Source organism: Phyllobates terribilis, unplaced genomic scaffold, assembly GCF_046119375.1.
Source record: "Phyllobates terribilis strain yellow unplaced genomic scaffold, ASM4611937v1 Scaffold_7__3_contigs__length_470593459, whole genome shotgun sequence".
Taxonomy (NCBI): domain Eukaryota; kingdom Metazoa; phylum Chordata; class Amphibia; order Anura; family Dendrobatidae; genus Phyllobates; species Phyllobates terribilis.
Genome location: NW_027362767.1, coordinates 65,673,559 through 65,697,999, shown reverse-complemented (window position 1 = coordinate 65,697,999; position 24,441 = coordinate 65,673,559). Strand labels below are relative to the sequence as shown.

General features: G+C 44.0%; 1 protein-coding gene across 3 annotated transcripts in view; it reads right to left on the bottom strand.

The window, feature by feature from the left end:
• Positions 1 to 20,295: 20,295 nt before the first annotated feature.
• The window catches only part of LOC141153665 (coiled-coil domain-containing protein 170-like), a 69,745-nt gene continuing 65,599 nt past the window's right edge, over positions 20,296 to 24,441 (bottom strand). For 2 of the 3 annotated variants that reach the window (XM_073638679.1, XM_073638680.1), the window contains 3 exons: positions 24,069 to 24,308; positions 21,769 to 22,005; positions 20,296 to 21,321 (listed from right to left, as the gene is read on the bottom strand). In XM_073638679.1, coding sequence (XP_073494780.1) covers positions 21,103 to 21,321; positions 21,769 to 22,005; positions 24,069 to 24,308 — 696 coding nt within the window. In that variant the 3' untranslated portion in view covers positions 20,296 to 21,102. The remainder of the gene's footprint in view (positions 21,322 to 21,768; positions 22,006 to 24,068; positions 24,309 to 24,441) is intronic. The other variant, XM_073638681.1, reaches the window with a different exon arrangement.

Below are 24,441 nucleotides of genomic sequence, written 5' to 3'. Positions count from 1 at the left end.
ATAACAAACAAGCATTTTTAAAGGAAAAAAAATCTTGCTGTTTACCATATAAAACATCAGGCAGTCCTACCTTCGGTCCCACAAAATGCACTCCAGGACAGCTACTCACGTGTTGCTGAAGCTCGGCCACCTCCAGAGACAATGCCTGCAGGCGTTGAGCCAACTCCTGGATGGAGACCATACTGATCCCCGAATTTCTTTCCTTTTATTTTTATTTTTTTGGGGGCTGGACTTACTGTTATGATCTTCAACATAAACTAAGGAAAGAATGGGAAAAGCTGTCCCTACAGTAAGACTAAGCTGAATCCCTACGATGTAGTGGGCAGCCTGTTCCTTGTGAACAGACCCGCCTTCGTCCTCGGCTAGTCTGAACGGAGACCTATAGAATAAAGGGAGGGGTCCCTAAAAGAACTAAGGACTGGGGCAAAAATGGGACACCTCCTAACAGAAGTTGTTGCAGAGCAAAAAGACAAACTGACAAAAAGTACTAGAGGTCCCAGAGGACCAAGCAAACTAGACAGAGATAGGCTCCGAAGCACCTGGCTAGAGAGACAGGCAAAAAACACTGAAGTCCAGCAAAGCCAGAGGGGCGGAGCTGGAATATATAGGGAGATGGTCATGTGACCGCAAAACACAAGATAGCAAAAACTAACAGGAGGGTTCTAACAGTGCCTTTGCATTAGAACTGTGCTGTCCTGTACTACTGGGAACACTGTGAACTGCTGTGCTGCTAAGGAAACTGTACTGTTTGTCACTGGAGCCTGTTGCTGATAAGACTTAACTTGCACTGGCTGTGCGGCTTCTTATTAAATGCTACTGTTCTACCGTTTATGAAGACTCTTGTCAAGTGTGTCTGGTCAGCAAGTGAAACAACCTACGTGTCTGTTCCTGAGGGTCAATACCCCTGTGTGCCTGAGAGAAGCTGCAGCACATGGTCTATGGTCACACTGAGTAACGGTGTAGCGCTGGCGTCCCTGCCCTCTGCTAGGCAGGGACGCTGCTCCCCTCACCGCTCTGCTCCGTGCCCGGCGTCCTCTCCCCGCTCTGCTGTCAGCGCGCGCTCCTTCCCGGCGTCCTCCTCCCGCTCTGCTCTCAGCGCGCGCTCCTTCCCGGCCCCTGTGCTTAGGGCGCGCGCGCGCGCGCTCCCCTCCTCTTAAAGGGGCCGCGCGCGCCGTCCTAAGGAGTCCCCGGCCAATGGCCGGAGGACTTCATCATATATAAGGCACCTCCTCCAAAATGGAGGTGCCCGAGCAATGTTGTTTGCACCTGTGTCTCACCTGTGCTTCAGCCCTCAGGTCCCGTTGCCAGTTACCTGCCAGTTACCTGCCAGTTTCCTGCCAGTTACCTGCCAGTTTCCTGCCAGTTTCCTGCTAGTTACCTGCCTGATTCCTGCCTGAATACTTGTTACCTGCCTGCCTGCCTGAGGTCCGACGGTCTGCCTTACAACTCCGGTCAGTCTGTCTAAGGACCAACTTGTCCGCTCACCTGGGAGCGCACATCAGCTACCTGCCTGCTTGCCTGAGGTCCGACGGTCTGCCTTACAACTCCGGTCAGTCTGTCTATGGACCAGCTTGCCCGATCACCTGGGAGCGCTTCTCCGTTACCTGCCTGCTTGCCAGCCCGGAGGCTCCGTTGTCACGTGCTGTGACCACCAGCTATCTCAGAGACTCTTGCCCGCTCACCTGGGAGCGCATCTCCGTTACCTGCCTGCTTGCCAGCCCGGAGGTCCCGTTGTCACGTGCGGTGACCACCAGCTATTCCAGAGACTCTTGCCCGCTCACCTGGGAGCGCTTCTCCGTTACCTACCTGCCTGCCAGCCCGGAGGTTCCGCCGTCACGTGCCGTGACCACCTGCTATTCCAGAGACTCTCGCTTGCTCACCTGGGAGCACACATCTACCATCTGCCTGCTAGCCTACCCGGAGGCTCCGCCATCACAGGTCGTACCTACCCCTTACCCAGAGACTGCCCTGATCACTTGCCGTAACTCCCTGTCCGTTCACCCAGAGACTGCCACCCGCTCCCTTACAAGGGCCGCCCCCTTGTATAGTAGCTCAGAGGTTCCGCCTCCCGGACCCGTTACAAACGGTTCCCCCAGGATTCCAAAGAATTCATGCAACCTGTCTTGCCCATATCTGAACCTAGCAGCGTGTGCGTGTAACATTGGTGGCCTGTATGGGGATTCCTGTGCGGGAATTAGCGTGTAGAGGGAGAAGAGGAAAAGTGTCTGGAAAAACACAGCAGCACAGCACCTCAACTCAACTCTGCTACACCAGTTAAAGGGGAGCAGCCCTAAAGAAAACGCACTAGCAGCAATGGATGTGGAAATATAAATGAACAGAATTAGTGAGCTGCTTCTTCAGTTAACCTGTGAAGAATTGAGAATAGTAGCAGAACATATAAAGATGTCAGAAGAACAGATTTCCAAAGCACAAAACCGCAGGCAAATGTTAGCTGCCATTAATGCAAAAATGGATGAGCTGGGGGAGAAAGAAGCTGAAGACGTCATGGGGACATTCCTCCAGGAACTAACACAGTTTCTAACCAGGTTGAAGTTGGAGGATGGAGGGGCGGCACCAATTACCAAAAGCGGGAATCTCCGTCCACAAACTGAACTACAGGAATTGAAAGAACAATTCAAAGCCCTAACAACAGCCCTGCAGGAATCTAACAAAACCTCTGAACGGGTGATAGACTCAGACAGAACCTTTACCCTGCTCGGGTTAGATAAATCCGGGAGACAGTCTTCTCTAACACCGCAAATCACCATATGGAAAGAATTCAAGATCCTGGGACAGATTGAAGAGTGTGAACAGAAAGAGAGACTGTCTTATATGAACTTGGTTCACCAGATCAATGCAGGGTTACAGAAAGGCTACCAGCCAGATGAGATCGTTGAGGGGGTGGTGAAAGCGATCAGCCCAGGACTGAACCTCCGTAGTATTCTAGAAATGAAGAGTCAACTGACCTTGCAACAGCTGAAGATTATTTTAAAAGGGAATTATAAAGAAGAGAGTACTTCAGAATTGTTCCACCAACTCATTAACTTCTCACAGAAAAATAATGAATCACCCCAAAATTTCTTGTTCAGACCAATTGAACTGAAGGATAGACTGTTGTTTGCATCCAGAGATGTAGAAGCGGAGGAGAAGTTTGATGCTGAACTAGTCCAGAAGAAGTTTTTCAGATCAGCAAAGACATCAAGTTGCAGCTGAAACAGTACCTTGAAGATCCTGGCATTCTGGACGAAGTCCTAATTGAAAAATTGAATGAGGCAGCTAGTTTGGAGTCAGAGAACGAACAGAAGTTAAAGAAAGGCTCTGCTCCTAAAATCACCAAAATGAGTCAGCTGAAGTTGGAGACCCCCAGTGGCCAGTCCGAAGATCATTATGGAGACCCTCCAGTGCCGCCTCCGAGAGGGAACCTTAAATCACCAACAAAAGAGAGAACCACCAGCGCTGACTGGGAGGAAGTAATAGGAGAACTACTAGCCGAGTTGATTGAGATGAAAATGTTGATTCGTCCAGGCCAGAACTTGTATCCCTCAGACCCAGGAGTGGGTTCCAAAACAGAAGATACCCGGCTCGTGAAGCGTGCTGTTCATCAAATCAGAGTACGGTGTGTGTCTACTGTCTAAGATGTGGTGAGGAAGGACATTATGCCAAGGAATGCCAATGGTCACGGTCGTTTGGGTTAAAAGACAGGAGGTTGCCAGTGCAGGACGACTGGTAACCGCGACACGGAGGAGGCCCCAGAAGCAAATCCAAATCTTACCAATCCCCAGAACGGCCCAAGAGGTAAAACGGCTGCGTCAGTACTATCCCCAAGTGTTTTCCCATCTACAACAGCTGCAAGAGAAACAGGGGCATCAGTTACTTAATGCCCAGTGCGGAGGTCAAACGATGCACTCCTGGGAGGAGGATTCCTCGGTCAGTAAAGATAGCCTCATCAGCCTAATCGGTGAACGGTGCTTTATACAGTGCCAGGTAGATGGACTCCTGGTAAAAGCACTGTGGGACACAGGAGCCCAAGCGAGCCTTTTAAATGAAGAATGGAGAAGGCGCTACCTGCCACATACCTGCCTTCGGTAAAAGAACTCTTAGGACCAGTGGAACTCTACTGTAAAGCTGTCAACCAGACCAAAATCCCTTTCATAGGCTGGGTGGAATTGACTTTCCAACTGAGGGCAACGAAGAACAGCAACACCATTGAGCTTTTGGTACCTTTTCTCGTGACCAGTGATTAGAACGTTGCAGAGGTTCCTATCATTGGTTATAATGTAATCAGTGAGGTCATCACGAAACACAAGGCAGGGACACTGGTGGTGGATGCAATTGCCACCATACCCAACGCCGTGGCGGAAAATGTGATTCATAGAGCAAAGAAAGCATAGAATACAATGAACCTAAAAGAAGTCAAGGTAGACTGGCTCCGAGCCATCATCCCTACAAACCAAATGGTGGTGGTGAGATGTGGACTCCGGGTAGAACCGAGAAGAAAGGTCCAGAAAAGACTGTTCGTGTCAAAAGACTCCTCAGAACTTCCGGAAGGCCTAGTTCAAGGTGAGACTTTGCTTACGATTGCTACTGGTGGGTCTGTTCAAGTGACAGTACCAGTGATGAATACTACGAAACACAAAATTAGACTGGATCCAAAGACTGTGTTAGGTCACATTGAAACCGTTAAAACGGTATACCCAGCCAGTGTGAGACCCGCCCAGGGGTCTACAGTGAATTCAGTCTGCCCACCAAGGAACAGGAGTTGCCAAGGGGAAGAAATTGCACGACCCACCTCAGATTCCTGGAATCCCCCAGTACCCCTGGAACACTTGTGTGCTGAAGATCGAGCGGTAACAAAACATGCTGAGAGAAGAGTGTCATGCATTCTCTAAAGATGACTCTGATATAGGCTGTATCCCATCGTTACAGTTGAAAATCAATTTGAAAGACACGACCCCAGTAACCAGAAGTTAGATGTCTGTGCCAAAACCATTACACCGTGAAGTGAAAGAGCATTTACAAGACCTAATTAACAGAGGTTGGGTCCAAAAGTCGAAGTCGTTGTAACATACCTGGCGGCGTCCTTGCATGGTGGTCCATCTCCCACTGTGCAAGAGGGCGCACTTGATCTCCTGTCCAGAATGTCTCTCTGGCTTCCCTCCATGCTGTCTGTTTGTGTCTGTTTCTGCTGCTTAAGGGCGGCGCCCGATCACTTCCTGCCTTTTGTACCTGCTGTGGGTCACACCCCTTGTGCGTCCTCAGCCTATTGCTGCCTGACACTTGGTATATAGCTCAGCAGCTCCCTTCTATCCCTGCCTGAGCATAGTGTTTCCTTCAGTGTGTGCTTGCACTCTGAAGGTGCCAGGTCCCGTCTCTTGTCTCCTGCTTTTTGTATCAGTTCCCGTGTCTGAACTGTGTCCTGTATGTCTCCTGCTTTGCGGTATCAGCTCCCGTGTCTGAACTGAGTCCTGTATGTCTCCTGCTTTGCGGTATCAGCTCCCGTGTCTGAACTGAGTCCTGTATGTCTCCTGCTTTGCGGTATCAGCTCCCGTGTCTGAACTGAGTCCTGTATGTCTCCTGCTTTGCGGTATCAGCTCCCGTGTCGGAACTGAGTCCTGTATGTCTCCTGCTTTGCGGTATCAGCTCCCGTGTCGGAACTGAGTCCTGTATGTCTCCTGCTTTGCGGTATCAGCTCCCGTGTCTGAACTGAGTCCTGTATGTCTCCTGCTTTGCGGTATCAGCTCCCGTGTCTGAACTGAGTCCTGTATGTCTCCTGCTTTGCGGTATCAGCTCCCGTGTCTGAACTGAGTCCTTTCTGTGTTCTCTTGTCTGTCCTGTCTGAACACGCTCCTAGCCTGTTCCTCTCGCCTTCTAGTGGCCGATTTCCTAGACCCGCTCCTGTGTCTGGTCTGTCCTGTCTGAACACGCTCCTTGCCTGTTCGTTCCGCTTCTCTGGGGGCCGTATTCCCAGACCCGCTCCTGTATCCCTCTGCAGTGTCGGTCTCCTCCGTACACTCAGTTCCAGTCTGAACTCTCTCCTATCCTTTACCTGTTTTGCCTCTATGTCCGTTCCCTTCCTTTTTCTGCAGAGTCTGAACTCGTACCTAACTCCTGCTTGTTGTCTCTGTACTCCCGTTTGTGAGTTTGTGGTCCACTCGCTACTTCACTGCAAGTACCCTGTGGGTGTCTGGCTCTGTCTTTCCCTTCCTGTCTGTTCCGTGTGAACAGAGCCCTGTCCTCCCTGCTCAGCCTTGTCTGCACTCTAGCTGTGCTTGCCTGTAACCCTCTGCCTGTATTGTTCCTGAGTCCCGGTGTGTACTGGGTCCTATCCCGCCTGTGTTCCTACCTGCTAGTGCCTCCCTGTCTGCACTCTAGCTGTGCTTGCCTTTACCCCCCTGCCTGCATACCCGCCTGCCTGCATACCAGTCGTACCTGCCTTTACCCACCAGTCTGTGTGCCAGCCTACCAGCCTGTTCCTGTATTCCCCTGTGTGGGTCAACAGCCGTGTCCGGGGTCTGTCCTGGAGTAGCACCTGGTCCCTCTGCTCGGTTCCTCCTTGGTGCACTGGCGTCGTATGCCGTCGTGCGACCCTGGTCGGATCGGGTGAATACTTAGTCACGCCCCTCCAGGCATTCACTCTCCGGCACGGTCCAGTGGAATCACTACCAATCACACGCACACGCCGCTTAGCCCGGGCGTGTGCATAACAGCCTGGTCCCTCTGCTCGGTTCCTCCTTGGTGCACTGGCGTCGTATGCCGTCGTGCGACCCTGGTCGGATCGGGTGAATACTTAGTCACGCCCCTCCAGGCATTCACTCTCCGGCACGGTCCAGTGGAATCACTACCAATCACACGCACACGCCGCTTAGCCCGGGCGTGTGCATAACAGTCGTCTTATTCCTCTCCTATTGTTTGTGTTAGGAAGAAGGACTGTACGTTGAGACACTGCTGTGATTACCGGAAACTAAACCGAAAGTCAGTACCTGATCGGCACCCAATACCAAAGATCCAAGATATGCTGGATAGCCTATCAGGAAGTACCTGGTTCTCTGTCCTCGATCAGGGTAAGGCATACCACCAAGGGTTTGTCGAAGAGTCCAGTAGACCCTTGACAGCAGTCATCACACCGTGGGGATTATATGAGTGGATCCGCATACTGTTTGGGCTCAGTTCAGATCCATCAGAATTCCAGAGGAGCATGGAGACATGTTTAGAAGGATTGAGGGATGATATCTGCCAGCCGTACTTGGATGACAATGTGGTACACAGCAAAACCTTCCGGGAGCATGTTGAACACGTGAGAACCGTATTACAACAGTATCAACAACACAGAGTTAAGTTGACCCCAAAGAAGTGTGAACTGTTCAAAAGGCAAGTCCGATTTCTAGGGAAAATTGTGTCCGGAGAAGGATATACCATGGACCCAGTAGAAATCGCTCCGGTACTGGCCTTGAAAGACAAGTGGCCCTCTACCGTCAGGGAGTTGAGGCAGATATTAGGATTCCTCTCCTACTATCGTAATTACATTCGGAACTTCTCCAGGATTGCCGCCCCACTATACCTCCTCTCGGGGGGGACAACAGAGACGCCAACACCCACAGTGAAAAAGAAGAACGCGGGTAGGACCGGGCTTAAAAGAAACAATGCCATTTCGTCCCAACATTCCATTCTCTGGACAGCAGACCACCAGGAGGTATTGGAAGAACTAGTAGACTACCTGGTAAAACCACCCATCTTGGGATATCCTGGTTTTAATTTACCATTTGTTCTTCATTGTGACGCTTCTCAAGTTGGACTGGGAGCTGCCCTGTATCAGCATCAAGATGGAAAATTGAGAGTCATCGGTTATGGTTCTAGAACATTGACAAATGCCGAGAAGAATTACCATCTACATTCCAGAAAATTGGAATTCCTGGCACTGAAATGGGCTATCTGTGAACGATTTAGAGATTATCTCTACTACAGCAAAGAGTTTGAGGTATACACTGACAACAACCCTTTGACCTATGTCTTTACTACAGCCAAACTGAATGCAATGGGTCAGAGATGGGTCGCTGAACTAGCTGACTTCAATTTCATCATCAAGTACAGGCCAGGAAAATGCAATGCGGATGCTGACGGATTGTCAAGAATGCCACTAGAGCCTGAGGACTTCATGCAAGAATGCTCAGAGGAAGTCAGTCTGGAAGCAATTGAGAGCACTACACAAGCAGTACAAGCTTATCAGAAGGAAGACACACCATTGTGGTGTCCGTTGATGGTGGAAACCACCATAAAAGCGAGAGAACAAGATCACCCCCGGTCTATTCAACAACTATCAAAAGAGAAAATCCGTAGAGCACAACAGGAAGATCAGATAATTGGTAGAATACTACTTTTTGTGGACCAAAATCGATTTCCAAGTAAACAAGAGAGAGACAGTGAGTCACCAGCAGTATCTGTTTTAATTAAAGAATCGACGAAGCGCTACCTCATTGAAGACGGTATCCTGTATCGTAAAGGAGGACAAAACCGGCAGTTGGTACTACCCAGAGTATTCCGTAGGTTTGTCTTCAAAGAACTTCATGAAAACAAGGGACACTTGGGAATGGAAAGGACAACCAACTTGATCCATGAACGTTTCTTCTGGCCGTACATGCAGAGAGATATTGAGAGGTACGTGACCAGGGAGTGTGGGTGTCTGAAAGATAAACGTCCCAACACATCAGCCCGGGCACCTATGGGAAGCATCCAAACTACGTATCCGTTTGAGATGGTCTCAATAGACTTTCTACATCTCGAGACTTGCGAGGGTGGTTTCGAATACATCTTGGTGGTGATGGACCATTTCACTCAATTTGCTCAAGCATATGCCACCACCAATAAATCAGGTCAAACAGCAGCAGAGAAGATCTTCAATGATTTTGCTTTGAGGTTTGGGTTCCCTACTATGTTACACAATGACCAAGGAAGAGAATTTGAGAACCAGCTCTTTGCCAAGCTAATAAAGTACTGTAGAATTCAGAGATCCCACACAACGCCCTATCACCCATAGGGTAATGGACAAGGGGAACGTTTTAACCGGACATTATTTTCAATGTTGCGCACTTTAACAGCTGATGAGAAGAAAGACTGGAAGAGTTCTCTGTCAAAAGTGGTACATGCCTATAACTGTACAAAGAGCGATGCAATGGGTTATTCACCCTTTTTCCTATTGTATGGACGATCGCCAAGGCTGCCAATCGACATCATGTTCGATACTCTGGTGTCAGAGACTTACAGAACGTATCCGGAGTATGTTCGAAAATGGAACGAACGGATGGCAGAGGCATACAGCATAGTGTCCAAAGTGGTTACGCAAGGACAGAGCAAGAGTAATGAGTACTATGATCGAAAATGTTATGGAGCAGAATTGGCACCGGGAAGCCGGGTGCTAGTGAAGAACGTACGTGAGAAAGGTGGTCAAGGAAAACTTCATTCATACTGGGAAGATGAGGTGTATGTTGTCGTAAGGGGGAAAGCTGATGACAGCCCAGTGTATGAAATCCGATTGGATACGTGAGACAAGAAAACCAGAATAGTCCATCGGAATTTACTACTACCCTGTGATTATCTCCCACCACAACAAGACTTCCCAGAAGTAGACTGACATCGTCCGAGATCGACTAAGGGACCACCACAGACTGAACACCGTTGTATTTCTCAATCCGGTAAGGAGAGGGATGTACCATCCTCAGGAACGTGAACTAAGTCCTGAGGCTACAGAGTTCATACCAAGGAGTACAGATGAAGTCCAATTCAGATCTGATGATTGAACACCGGTCCTTGAAGAGACTGATCAAAACTCAGGAGGAGCAGAATTACCAGACTGTGCGGAAACAGGTGATTCAGGAGAAGTACATGAATTTATAGAGGCAGCTCCAAGAGCATCTGAGGAAGCACGGGAAATGAGTGCGGCGGAAGAAACTCCTGTGACCAAAGAACCCGTAGTATCTGAGGAACAACCCACCAGGAGGATGGCGACTCGAGAAGTGAGGAGGCCTGTGATGCTGAACCGAGTCAAGTGCCAAGGACTGTCGACTGAAAACAGGTATCTCTGCCTGCAGACCAGGTAAGCCCACTTGAGTGGTATTCACTACCGAGAGGCAGTATGGAAGATGTTGCTCACTGGAAAGACTTGTTTTCATGCTTTGATTTTTCTTAAAAGACTTTGTAGAAACAAAGAACTGTTAAAGCATAGATAGAGACAGCTGGTTGAAGACGTACGAAAAGCTCCAGTAAAAGAGATGCTGATTGTTTTAATTGTGTTAATTGTTTATTTCTTACAGGCATCCTACAAGATAAAGGTCGTAAGAATAGGTTGTTATCAATGTTTATGAACGTTATACCAATTTGTCAATGCCAATTTGTATATAAAGCTATCCAACTTTCACCACTGTCTCAGAATTGGTCAGATTGACCAATTAAGATGAATGTCGAGGACGACATTCAAAAAGGAGGGAAGAGTGTGACATGCAGAAGTAGTGCTGTTGCTTTAAAAGCATTCAGCAACTATTAGAAGTAACACAAGCACATGAGGCAGAAAGTGTTGTGCTCAAGAAGCATCCAGCAACTAGAGGGGTTAACACAGTCACCGGAGAAGGGAGTGTTTTAGCAGAGCCCCAGGGGGATTGTGAGGAAGTTGTTTACTGTCTGGCTGGAGCCAAAGAGAAAGGTGGTGTGTGTGTTCTGCATGTGACAGAAGCGCCCCTGCAAGTGAAAAGGATTCAAGTTAGGAATGAAGCTAAGCACAGGTCAAGTAGAGTTCCTGAACTAGCAGTGCAGAGTATTGTCAAGCAGAAAGATAAGGACTGTAAGAAATGGTGTCACAGAGATCATCTCCCTCAGCAAACCCTCCCCCCTCCTCCATCTGACTGTGCTGTAAAGAATGATGTGTTCATTAATGTGCCTTTGCATTATAACTGTGCTGTCTTGTACTACGGAGAAAACTGTGAACTGCTGTGCTGCTAAGGAAACTGTACTGTTTGTCACTGGAGCCTGTTGCTCATAAGACTTAACTTGCACTGGCTGTGCGGCTTCTTATTAAATGCTACTGTTCTACCGTTTATGAGGACTCTTGTCAAGTGTGTCTGGTCAGCAAATGAAACAATCTACGTGTCTGTGCCTGAGGGTCAATAGCCCTGTGTCCCTGAGAGAAGCTGCAGCACATGGTCTATGGTCACCCTGAGTAACGGTTGCCCCAGGATTCCAAAGAATTCATGTAACCTGTCTCGCCCCTATCTGAACCTAGCGGCGTGCATGTAACATTATGATATCAAATCAACAACATGTGACCGCTGCAGCAAATCACTGGCCTCAGTGGTGGTGCTAGGTGGCACAAAACATGAGCCCAGTGATGGGATGCAGCAGTCAGGGGTTGTATACATAATATAATATAATTTCCAAACAGTGCCACTTCATGGTATACTCATACACATATTATAATGTAGTGAGTGGCAACTATAGACCATATAGTGGCAAAATCGTAAGATAGATATACACAACCAAAGCAACCACGATCAAAAAGCCAATACACATCATTAAAATTAATTTATTAAATATTCCATTTCGTTAAAAATTGTTGTCATATACAGATAGTTGGTACAAAAAATGGTGCAAAACAACACACAGTGTGCAAAAAATTCCACCGCAATATGGGACACGCAGGACCCAGGTTGTACTGCCTAATAGTTATTAAATAATCATCCAAGTAGTATGGTGTTTGTACATAAGCCAATATAATCTGACTAATAAAGACGGCTCATATACTAGGTGATCTCATTATTAAGAAAAAAAGGCTCATATCCTGAAACATTATAAGGTCCCAGAAAAATAATTAATGTTGGTACACGTCACAGGATCATGTTATACCTATATCAAACCACCATGTGTGTATCTCTATGCATATAGTAACAGTATATATATGTGATAACAGTATGTAAACCTACAATACATTGGTACTTTACATAGTGGTTCCGTATATGATGACAATATCACTTGGTATATATATCAACATGTGTCAAAATTAATACCTAGACACCAAACCGCTGCTATGTTAGGCTTCCAACGTGGGTCCTGCTCCCACCCCAACGCGCGGGGTGGGAGCCCCCTCAGGGGGCGTGGACCAAGCTGGGAGGTGTGTATCTTTAAATACGGTTCTGGCCAATCACTGTGCAGGGGAGGGCCAATCGACGCATGTCGCGTCACGGTTACCAGGGCGATTAGTGACGTCGGCGTCAAACAAGGATCACGTGATGGTCACATGGGCCCATGTGACCACGCAGGTCCTTGCAGGAAGACGCAGAGAGCCAGAGATCGTGTACTGGAATCGTACAGCGCATGCGTTCAGGTCCTGTTAGTTGTGGTTGTAATATGCTGCACAGAGAGGTACATTTTGGATTATTAGCACATATATTTTATCCTTGGACATATTTTTCATTCCATATATATATAGATACATAGATACATACGGTGGCATAGAGAGCTTAAAACCATTTGTTACCCACATTGGATGTTTAACAACACATGGCTATAGAGGATCAATCTTCTGCATAAACTGACAATGATTGTCAGTTATATTATTCAACCATGTGATAGTATAAATAGCTATCAATCACAAATTGGCCCGAAGCATCAGATTATAGAATGCTATAGCACAAAGCCACACTCAACTTTTCTATTTAATTTAAGTCTTATCTCATAGAGCACATATATCATGAGAGGCCTTACTGAATTTGAATCTTATATCATAGGATGCATGTATCATCAGGGATCTCTCACTGATTGTATGGAATGCACAGATCGTCCATATGTTACACAAAAAATGTAAACATAGTCTAAAGATGCACTGTACATAATCAAGGATTCCATGAATGTACATCCACGAGCAGGAGGGCGATGCCAACCCCCATAAGCTCCATAGCTCACCACCCGACTCACGCTACAACCCCCATGGCAAGCCATGAGGGTGGCAGGCCATGGTACGGGAAAGGGCCCAGGGAGACCACAGAGCACATCATATTAAGGAAACATGCATACCCAAAACATGCCTCATAGCCACCGCATATCAAATTAAAATATATCAAAAGAAGGCACATAGAATCACAGATCATGTAAACCCATAATTACATCAGAAAAAAAGAGAGACACTAATAGTCACAATCATATACTATTATCAATAGAGTTCACAGGATCCGAATTCCATGCACTTCTGTCACGCCAAATGCCAAGGTCCTTCATATGCTGATAGAGAGTCCAATATCCCTCGATAGTCTCTCAATGCACCCATGTATACATGCAGGGCCGGCTCAAGGTTTTCATGGGCCCCGGGCGAAAGAGTCTCAGTGGGCCCCCATAACACATACCACCATTCATGACTCACAGATACGGCAGAGAAATATAAGTATAGTACAATGCCAAAGATTTCACTTACTGCTTACATTACATGAGTGATACCTATTTTAAATTCTACACTATCTCAGAAACCAGCGAATCCTCACAGTGCACAGTGCAGACTGGTCAGTATAGTCCTCCATACAGTATAATGAGCCCCATATAATGCTCCTTACAGAATAATGGACCTCATATAATACTCCATACAGTATTATGGGCCCCATATATTGCTCCATACAGAATAATGAACCTCATATAATGCTCCTTACAGAATAATGGACCTCATATAATGCTCCATAGAGTGTAATGAACCTCATATAATGCCCCATACAGAATAATGAACCTCATATAATGCTCCATACAGAATAATGGACCCCATATAATGCTTCATACAAAATAATGGGCCTCATATAATGCTCCATACACATTAATGAGCCCCATACAGAAAAAAGCAGTCAGTCTTCCTGAAGCTGGTGGTTTTGTCTTAATTTTTTGCACCTCCGGTGACTTTTCACTATAATTTCAAGTTTCATGCTTCTAAATGAAGCTGCCCGAAGAATGAACAGGTCACTTCAATTAACCACTTCATGGTTTCTGAACCCTGAAGTGGTGAAAAGGCTGAACATGTGGACAGCAATGTCTTTTTAACATTGTTTTGTTTAACAGTCTTCTGCTTGGTCTTGTGCCATGATGAATGAACGCTCAGTAGGAAAATCGATCTTGCGCAAGCCTAGATAGGTCCATCAGGGTCTTTTCCGCCGTTATCTTTACAGTATCATGCCATCGGGTTGCTGGTCTTCCTCTTCACCTTGTTCCTTCTATTCTTCCGACCATGTAGTCTTTCTCCAGTGATTGCTCTCTTCGTATCATGTGTCCGAAGTAGGCAAGTCTTATCTTGGTGATCCTTGCTTCAAGTGACATGTCTGGCTTGATTTGTTCCAAAACTGATTTGTTTGTTCTTCTTGCCATCCATCATTTTCTAACACCACATTTCAAAGGAGTCGATTCTTCTGTCTTGTTTCTTTATCGTCGAGGTTTCGCATCCTTTTCTTACCACAGAAAACACCAAACTATGTACGAGCCATATCTTTGTCTCCAGTGTAATGTTCCTCAATTTGAAGACCTTGTCCAGTGACTTCATTTTTGATTTGCCCATAGCTATTCTCCTATTGACTTCTGGTGTCGTTGCTGCATATTGAGTGATCATCAAGTAGGTTGAAGTCCTTTACAACTTCCAGCTCATCGCCATCATTCTCAAATGTGTCCTGGTCATACCTGGCAGTAGTCTATATCTTTGTCTTTTTTGTGTTGACTAGCAGTCCCATTTTCGAGCTTTCCATCTTGACACTCTCTAATAAGTCCTTAATTCTATCTACGCTTCTTGCTATCAATCTTGTATCATCTGCTTATTTAAGATTGTTGATGATTCGTCCAGCAATTTTTGTTTCTTTCTTCTTTTTCGGCAAGTCCAGCTTTCCTGAAAATAGCTTCTGCATATAAATTGAATAGAAATGGGGACAGGATGAAGCCTTGTCTGAGGCCTCGTTCTACTTTGAACCATGTCGTGTTCCCTTCAGACTGTTGAGTCTTGGTCAATGTAAAGGTTCCTAATGAGAAGGATTAGATGGTTCAGCACACCCATTTTCATCATGGTATTTCATACATTGTGGTGATCACCACAATTTTTACATTGCTGTGCATTATGTTCATTTATTTTGGAAGGTTTCGCTACTCGCTTTTTCAGGGGGGTTCCAGGCAAAATCCTCATAAACAAGACGCCATGTGCACATAGCCTAATAACAATTGCTAATGCCTGATAGATGAGAGCTCGACTACAGGATCAGACTACACATGGTTTGTTTTTAGTCTGTTTCCATGGAGACACATAGGTCTGCATATGAGCTGTGGACACAAAAAGAAAAAAAAACTCATTTGAGAAAGTAGATATAATATTAATTTTAAAGAGGTGCTTTTCTGTGTGTGTGCACTTAATGCATGTGTATATTTGTCTTTTTTTTCTTGCTTTCTCAGGCTATATATGAGGCACATATATAGGAGAACTCAACTTAAAAAGAACCAACTCTATATACACACACAGGAGTTTGTAAACTAAGCATGAAGGCCCCCCAAAAGAGGTTGTCCTTTAGCAAATCAATGAAATATCTGCAAATGGGTTTTACAATGAGAATTCAAGAGGCCAAATGCAGAACGTCATTGTTAGTTCGCTCATATGAATTTCCTCATTTCACAAGAAAATGACCTTCGCTGGTTACTTATGCAACGGAGAAAGGAACCCTCCAACTTACAGGATCACACATTTCCTCTAAAATTGAATATCATCCCAAGTAATTGAAGATCTTTTGTGCTCTGCCATCTTTTTTTCATATTTTTGTGTAGCCTGTGCCATTTTGTGCGATATCTTTGCCTAATAATTTTTTTTTTGGTCAGAATAAAATATCACCATTACAGTTAGAACATTTTCTTGTCAGATGCGATCAATTTAGCAAATGAGATAGTAAATTACAGCACCGGCAAATGATTGCTAACCACTTTTTGAAAAAAAAAAAAATTATATATTTCTAGAAAAAAAAATTTTCTCCCAGAACTTTACTATGACCATAGTGCTACATCAGACTGTAGATTGTGTGTAACTAAAGTTAAAAAAAAAATGTTCTACCAGCTAAAAAATTGTTTATTTTTATTTTGCTGCCACAGAGACATTATCCGTGCTCATTTCACTAATTTACTTTTGATATTTTTTTTATTTTTTTTTTAATATATAATTTTTATTAACTTTTTCAAAAAGAAACAAAACATACCAGATTAAGGTGATAATGAGATACCTGTTCGCAGACAGGGTATAAAGAGATAGTTCTTACATATTTGATTGGTAAAGCAAACAATATAATATAAGAACTTAATAACAATGTAACTTACATCAGTTTAATTAACATGGAATCCAGTTGATACTCTGATTTATTGAAGCCATCTTGTTAGATTAGACCACCTATGTTAGTATTATAGACCATCACCAAATGATCCCTCCATTCCACTCTCTCCTCTACTTTAGTTTTTTCAGTATTATATTATTTTGAATTAGAAAAATGCAGAAGAACAATACAAAAAGTACAGGTACAGTTGAAACCAGAAGTTTACATACACTATATAAAAAGACACATATGCATGTTTTTCTCAATATCTGACATTAAATCAGAATAAACCTTTCCTGTTTTAGGTCAATTAGGATTACCATAATTTTTAATATTTGCCAGATGCCAGAATAATGAGAGAGAGAGAATGTTTTAAGGCATTTTTATTACTTATTGCAAAGTCAAAAGTTTACATAGACTAAGATTACTATGCCTTTAAACAATTCTGGACTGCCCATATGATGATGTCATGCGTTTGGGAGCTTCTGATAGTTGTTTTGGCAACATCTGAGTTAATTACAGACATATTTGTGTATGTATTTTAATGCACACCTGAAACACACTGCTTCTTTGTGTAGTATCATGTGAAAGTCTAAAGAAATCAGCCAAGATATCAGGAAGAGAATTGTGGACTTGCACAAGTCTGGCTCATCCTTGGGTACAATTTCAAGATACTTGAATGTTCCTCTTTCATCTGTACAAACAATTATATGCAAGTACAAACTAGATGGGAATGCCCAGCCATCATACCGCTCAGAAAGGAGGCTGGTTCTGTGTCCCAGAGATGAACGTGCTTTGGTCCGACATGTGCATATGAACCCAAAGACAAAAGCAAAAGACTTTGTGAAGATGATGGCGGAAGCTGGTAAGATTGTGTCAATATCCACAGTGAAACAGGTGTATCAACATGGGCTGAAAGGCCACTCTGCCAGGAAGAAGCCATTACTCCAAAAGAAACATAAGAAAGCCAGATTAATGTTTGCAAAGGCATACAAGAACAAAGACTTTAATTTTTGGAGACTTGTCCTGTGGTCTGATGAAACTAAAATTGAACTTTTTGGCCATAATGACTATCGTTACGTTTGGAGGAAAAAGGGAGAAGCTTGGAAGCCTAAGAATACGATCCCAATTGTGAAAGACGAGGGTGGCAGCATCATGTTGTGGAGTTGTTTTGCTGCAGGAGGTACTGGGGCATTTCACAAAATAGATGGCATCATGAGAAAAGAAGATTATGTGGCAATACTGAAGCAACATCTCAAGACATCAGCCAGAAAGTTAAGGCGTGGGCGGAAATGGGTCTTCCAAATAGACAATGACCAGAAGCATAATGCCAAAATGGTAACAAAATGGCTTAAGGATAACACAGTCCATGTTTTGGAGTGACCATCACAAAGTCCTGATCTCAATCCTATTGAAAATGTATGGGCAAAGCTGAAAAGGCAGATGCGAGCAAGGCGACCTACAAACCTGCATCAGTTACACCAGTTTTATGGTACCAAATACTAATGAAATGTATGTAAACTTTTGATTTTGCAGTAAATAATAAAAATGTGACTCGCCCAGGGGGATATGGGGGACTCGGTACCCGGGCCTTGACCTTCTGTGGGATGTCACGGCAGTCGGCTCCCGGGCCCGTACCCTGGGGTCACTCTTTAAAAGGGGTTTTGTTAACAGTTTTTGTCTCGTGACGCCACCTGCGGTTCTCGGTAATGAGTACTGGCGCTGCTGTAGACCTCCGGGGGTGATGGGATGGCAGCTGGGATGTTTCTGCTCCCCACAGGCGGAGCCGGCCCCCGGGGCAGTGTAGTTGCAGATGGTGATGCTGGGCATTGTAATGCAGGAGCAGTAGCGTGGTGGAAATAACTGACAGAGACAGTTGAGTGCAGTCATCCGAGTTTACTCACAGTTCTTTTTAGGTTCCTCGGGTACACTGTCCAGGTGTCAGACTCCCGCGTCGCACTGCGTTTGCCAGGCAGGGGTTCAGCACTCCTTCAGGTAGATTAGAAGCACTTAACGGGACCCCCTTTCTTTATGTTCCTTCCTTGGCCGACTTCCCACGCAGGGTCTTCTCCCTCCTGCCCTGCGCTCCCTCACACACAGTCCCGATCGGGTACTCTGAGATCCCTCTGGGCAACCTGGAGTTCCCGTACCTACTTGGTGCCCTTCACGGCGGCTAGGGTGAGGTTGTGGCAACTGCACCATGGAAGTGCAGAAGCCTCCGGTTTTTCCAGTCGAGACCTGGAGTAACACGGCTGGTCCAGGGACCGGTCCCCTTCTTGCGGCCTGATCGCTCTGACCCTTGGCAGATTCGGGCGTACGGGTCCCGTCCCGCACTCACCGTACCCCCTGGGATCCCTTCTGTTCCTGAAGCATTCCTCCCTTGCTCCCACTCCTCTCCTGGGCCTCTCTCACTAGGCCCCACTTTGGAGCAGAGCTCCTGAAGAGACTCTGCTCCCCTCCTCTCCTCTCCTTACTACTCACTGACTGAACTGAACTCCTACTCTAAGATGGCTTCCCTTTTTATATCTATTCTCTATGTGCTCCCCTGTTCTACGTCCTCCACCCACACCCACTACAGGTTCCCCCTCACTTTGGTTTCCCCCCACTCCAGCCAGGGACAGGGCAGCAGAAGAAGTGCATAATGCCCTTCCAGCCGGCCTTGAGTAGTGTAGTGTTGAGTGCACGTGTTGGGGTCCTGGGGCAGTACTCCATCCTTACCTGAAAGAAGGAGATGCCACACCTCTGGGTGAGGTGCAGTACCTCTGTGGCGACTGAACCCTCAGGGGCGCCACAAATGTCTTTAAACATTCTCTCTCATTATTCTGGCATTTGGTAAATATTAAAAATTATAGTAATCCTAATTGAGCTAAAACGTGAAAGGTTTAATCTGATTTCATGTGAGATATTGAGAAAAACATACAGATGTGTCTTATATAGTGTATGTAAACTTCTGGTTTCAACTGTAAGTACAGCGAACCATGGGTACAACAAGAGGTCTGCGTTGGCATGAAGCTGCTTTAAAAGTTTTCATTTTTTATTTTTAAATTATCTTAAGACTTTCTTGCAATTATACCGATTATTATTGCATTTGCGCTTGTTTTTTGTCGAGTTTTTAGTGTGTTGCACTTTTTTTTTGCTTGTGCCATATTCCTCTTTCAATTTGCACCTTTTTTAAACTACGGTTTTATTTCCGCGTCTAGATTTTTTTCCTTGTATTTATTTTTTTTTTACTTTTTTAAGTCCGTTAATGTAGAAAGATTTTGGAGTTTCCAGATGTTTTCGCCTGATTCATTTTTTTGCCTAAACTTTGGAGCAAATGTGCTCCTGTCATCCCTCTTTTCCACGGAGTGCTTTTATGCTTACTTGAAACTTTGGTGCATTTTTTGCAACATTTTAGTAGTATGTGTAAAATTTTGTGCTAAAAAGTCACAAAATAGGTTAAAAATAGAAATAAAGAGGATTGTTAATTTTGTGCAAAAGTCATGAACTGTGTGAGACATTTTGATGAATTTGGTCGAATACACGTCAGCGAATCCCACAGGACAAAAAATTGCAAATGATGAATCGGACCCAATAGTTTTCTTTTTGTTCGTTTTTTTTGCACCTGTAAATTTCACTCCCTAAGTTTAACCCTTTCCCACATTATTCCAATTAAAAAAATTGGATACGAATGTGGAAATATCCTTTAATGTATTACTCATAATAAATAAAGTTTAACATGAAATAACATTATTTTTTTTATTTTTAGTAGTATGGCATAAAAAGTGAAAAGTACAGGGATATGTCAGATAAGTACAGTGTTTAATTCCTGTTTCCAACAATAAGTCTGAGCTGCAATACCACACACGATCATGAGCAGCGCTCTTCTTGCAAGATAACTACCATATTTTTTTACTCTTATCCACTCATTTAAGACCATGGGAATATTGGTATAATAACAATTCATTATAAGACCAAGTTATTGTTAGATTTTTTTTAATAAACCACTCATCTGTCCAGAATAAATTTTAATATATAAAACAATATAAATTATCACCAACAAAATAAAACAAAACAAAACACAAAGTTATTGTATATTTCACACAGGTTCAGGGTTCATAAATAATCTTGTGTTTTGGGTTCCGGTTCATTGTAAATGAACTAGAGTTGATCAAAACTGATTTGCAGGTCCGTGGCCGGTAATCCATGGTTGCCGGAGGGGAGCCCTGTCAACCTCCTCATACTTGCTGGTTGCAACTGACTCACACATGATATTGCAGGCACCTGCTAATCAGAAGAAACTTTGGGAATGCTGGGAGGAAGAAGAAGGTTCGGTGGGCTCTGGTCCAGTAAATATGGACTATTGACTTGGCCGATGGATCAGGTTTCTACTAATCTTTTTGCTCAACTCTAGAATTAACAGATTCTTTGATTATCGAAAACAACTTACCCCATTAAATACTAATTTTCAAAATTATAATAGCCATTACTATCACGAGGGAGTATAAACTATTGCTCTTTTTTGTTAATTTTTATTTTTCTTTGCTTTTTTTTCCAGAGGTCAAATATTCCTTTTAAGCTGGTTTTACACATCCGTGTTTCAGGACCATGATGTCCGAATAGGCTCCAGGCTCGGATTCAACCGCTTCATACTTGCCAATGAGGCTGTTCCAGTCGGGTCAGGAGACCCATGATCGGTCCATGCATCGAGATTTTGTTCTGGGACTATGAAACATGGATGTGTGAAAACTGGCCTAACGGAGTAGCAATCAGTACTGAAACTTCTTTAGTATCTAGGGTTCATGTGCTGCACCGTGTATTCAGGTTCACCATTCCCTGTCCGAAACCCATATGGCAACTTAGATCGATCCGTTTTGGTGTTATCAATAGGACCATGTGTCCGTAAAACCCTCTTAAGTTGGTCGAAGATTTCATAATCCGGAACGGCCAAGGTGTTAATATTGAATCCCATCATTCTGGTGATGGTCTCTCTGAAGTCGACAAGCTGCAGAATAAAATAGAGATCAATGCATCTTAGAGCTGTACTTTCTCCGGATCTGCCGCCCTTAGTATAGATTCTTAACAAATCATTTTCGAGGGAGGTAAAATCATCTCCCTTACGTTTACCACCTTGATAATTAAACCTTTTCTAAAAACTCTTCACAGGTACTCAATCTACCTCCCTAAAACACCTCCTAATTGCATTTTGGGGGTTGGAGAGAAAAAAAAATAAAATCTTGTTATATTCCTTCTTGAAGGCCCCTTCTTTCCAAAAAGACATTTCACAAGATCTACGGGACAAAAACCGTCTTTATTCTTAGGTATTGTTATAAAGTCTCTTAAAGTTCTCAAGTGTCTGCAAGTTACAACTCCCCCCAAAAAACTATTTAATGAGCGTTTTTAAGAGTTGCTAAAAAGATACTAATGATTCACTTTAATATACGAAGTGTACCTGTTTTTCTCTCCTTGCTACCTCCTCGAGGGCTCTCTTGGCTGTGTGTAGCTCATTAGTGACTGCTTCCACCATCTGCTGACACCTCACTTTCTCCCCTACAGACTCGTGCTCGGTGTAGTCCAGCTCTGTTTTCAAGCTCACTACCTTTTTAGCAGCTTTCTCCTTAATTTTCTCAAGCTTTTCTAAAGACTTGCTGAGAAGTTCAATGGTTTTCTTCTGGTGTTCGAGTTTCTCCTTAACAAGAGAAGAGAGCGAGTTGCCGGCTGGAATAAGCAAAACTCTTTATGGTACATTTTTATTTGCGTACCTGTATATTATGCAAGGATTTTATTAATTTTATTTCCTTAAGATACCTTTAGAATTTAGGTCTTAAGAAGTATCTCAAAGATTTTTGAGGGTTCAAAAGATCCATACACCCATGTCTGCTGTTCACCACTTCTGGACCAGCTAACCAGCACACAAAACATCCTTGTCCATCCACCATCCAAAGGTTGCATACTAGATGTGTAAAATCTAAGATCAACAAACCCAGCCCTCTGTATCTCTTGTAGGGACACAAGAAGCGACACAAGAAGGTAGTGAGCTGAGAAACTTGGACTCCAATACATCAAAAGTGGCGTTTTGCACCCCATGCTTGATGAAGGATTTGCTTGAGTAAGATCCTCCAAATTTATTAAGAGCCATTTTTATTTTTCCAAGCTTCATCAACTTTCCTAAGAGTAAGCCGACCTAGCAAAAACTGGTGTAAAAATGCCAAATGTTTTGAAACTGCTGTGCAACTAAAAGTTGCGCAAAAAATAATTGTGACGTTTCAACCAGTTTTACGCCAGAATTCAGGCAAAAACTGATGAATCGGCACCTTAATCATTTTGTTAGGGCTGACCTTACGTCCAGCTTGGAGCTGGGGTTTCTTAAAAGGTTAGCTCGGGTGATAGCTTACTGATCGGTGAGGGTCTGACTGATAGTACTCCTATCAGTCCCGAGAACAGGGCTTCTTGGAGGAGGCAAGACAAGGTTTGGACTTCTTTGCCTGTTGCAGCTTGCATTTCTCTAAAGTAGGTTTTCTGAGGCTTTTAACCATAATTCCAGGTCAATAAAACCAGATTGGACTTTAAAGAATAAAACAAAGTCAAAAGGTTTTTCTTAATATTTGATATTCTATTTTGTATTACTTAAAGGGGTTGTCCGGTTAAAACAAGCTATCATCTATCCGGAGGATAGGAAATATCTTGCTGGTCAGTGGGTGTCTCAACACTGGGACACGCACAGATTGGCAGAATGGGAATTTTTTTTCCCTGACGTCTTTAATCAGTTGATGTATGCACTTATCTGGTCTACTTTGCAACATATACTTTCCCTGTTTGAATTCTCATCTACGTGGTAGACATAGGAGTTCAATCTCTGTTGCTGGATAGCTTTCTGCTGTTTGATTAAATCAGTTTCCAAGCTGAAACTTTGAGGTTTTACTTTTCTAATTTGTAAATGGTATCAGATGAAACCCTCAAAAATAACCACATTATCAGGAGATTATTTGGCTATTTTTGAGGGTTTCATTTGATACCATTAACAAATTAGAAAAGAAAACCTCAAATTTTCAGCTTGGAAACAGTTTTAATCAAACAGTACATCTATGTAAAGTTGATAAATGTCCCAGACTCAAAGCAATAGGTCAGATTTATTAATACGATCTAGTTCTTAGACGGAGTAAACTTAAGGTGCATTTACACTGGCCGATTATAATAAGTGAGTGCTTTTAGGAATGTTTGTTTGCCCATAATCGAGCAGTGTAAACAGTCTGTAAATCACTTGACAAATGAGCAAAACGCTCGTTTGCCAGCTGAAATGATTCTTAAGCTTGATTAAAAAATCATCATTCTCTGCAGCACATTGTCCTGTGTAAACCTGTGCTGCCGAGAACAATGACAGCCTATGCCGGTAGGAGGTGGCTCTCAAGGCTCCTAGTATGATTACTGACTTGGCCGAAGGAAGATTTGTCCTATTATGGAGCAACAAGCTTGTACCATCAGGAGGCCATAGTGCAGACAGCTGGCAAGAACCTTTGTGCCCTCATGTTCTAGTACCGGATCACTTACCTGTATATTGGATTTGAAGAGTACCTAAAAATAGGACTAATGGTCCTAAATGAGGTCCCATAAGAGTAAGCGATGTAGTTGCAGAAGCAAGTAAGCTGCAAACTTAAATTTACTGATTTTTTTTTTACCTAACTGATACTATAAAGATATAAGGAAGAAGCAATGCATAATTTCTCACTAAACTTTCTAAAGTGGCGCGTTCACCTTTAGATCGTTCATATCGACAAGCTGAGCTGTCAGGTTTTGATTAGCAATTTTCATGTCACTGAGCTGTCCCTGGAGTCTCTCGACCTTCTTGTGCAATTTTTGGGCTGTCATAGTTGCTGAATTTTCGGCACTCAGGAAGGTTTGATGCTCTTTTTCTCTTTCGTGTTGTTTGATTTTCTTCTCTAGTTGTTCGATTTGTGAAGATTTTAACTCTAGTTTTTCCCTTTGGGAATTCACCTGCAAATATATATTCCTTAGGTTACTAAGAGAAGCAGTCAATGGGTCAGTAAAGAAATGGAATAAGGATTTGGGCATCTAGAGTCCTCATAAAATGTCTCAACTTGGGGTAGAATGGGAAAGAATAAATACC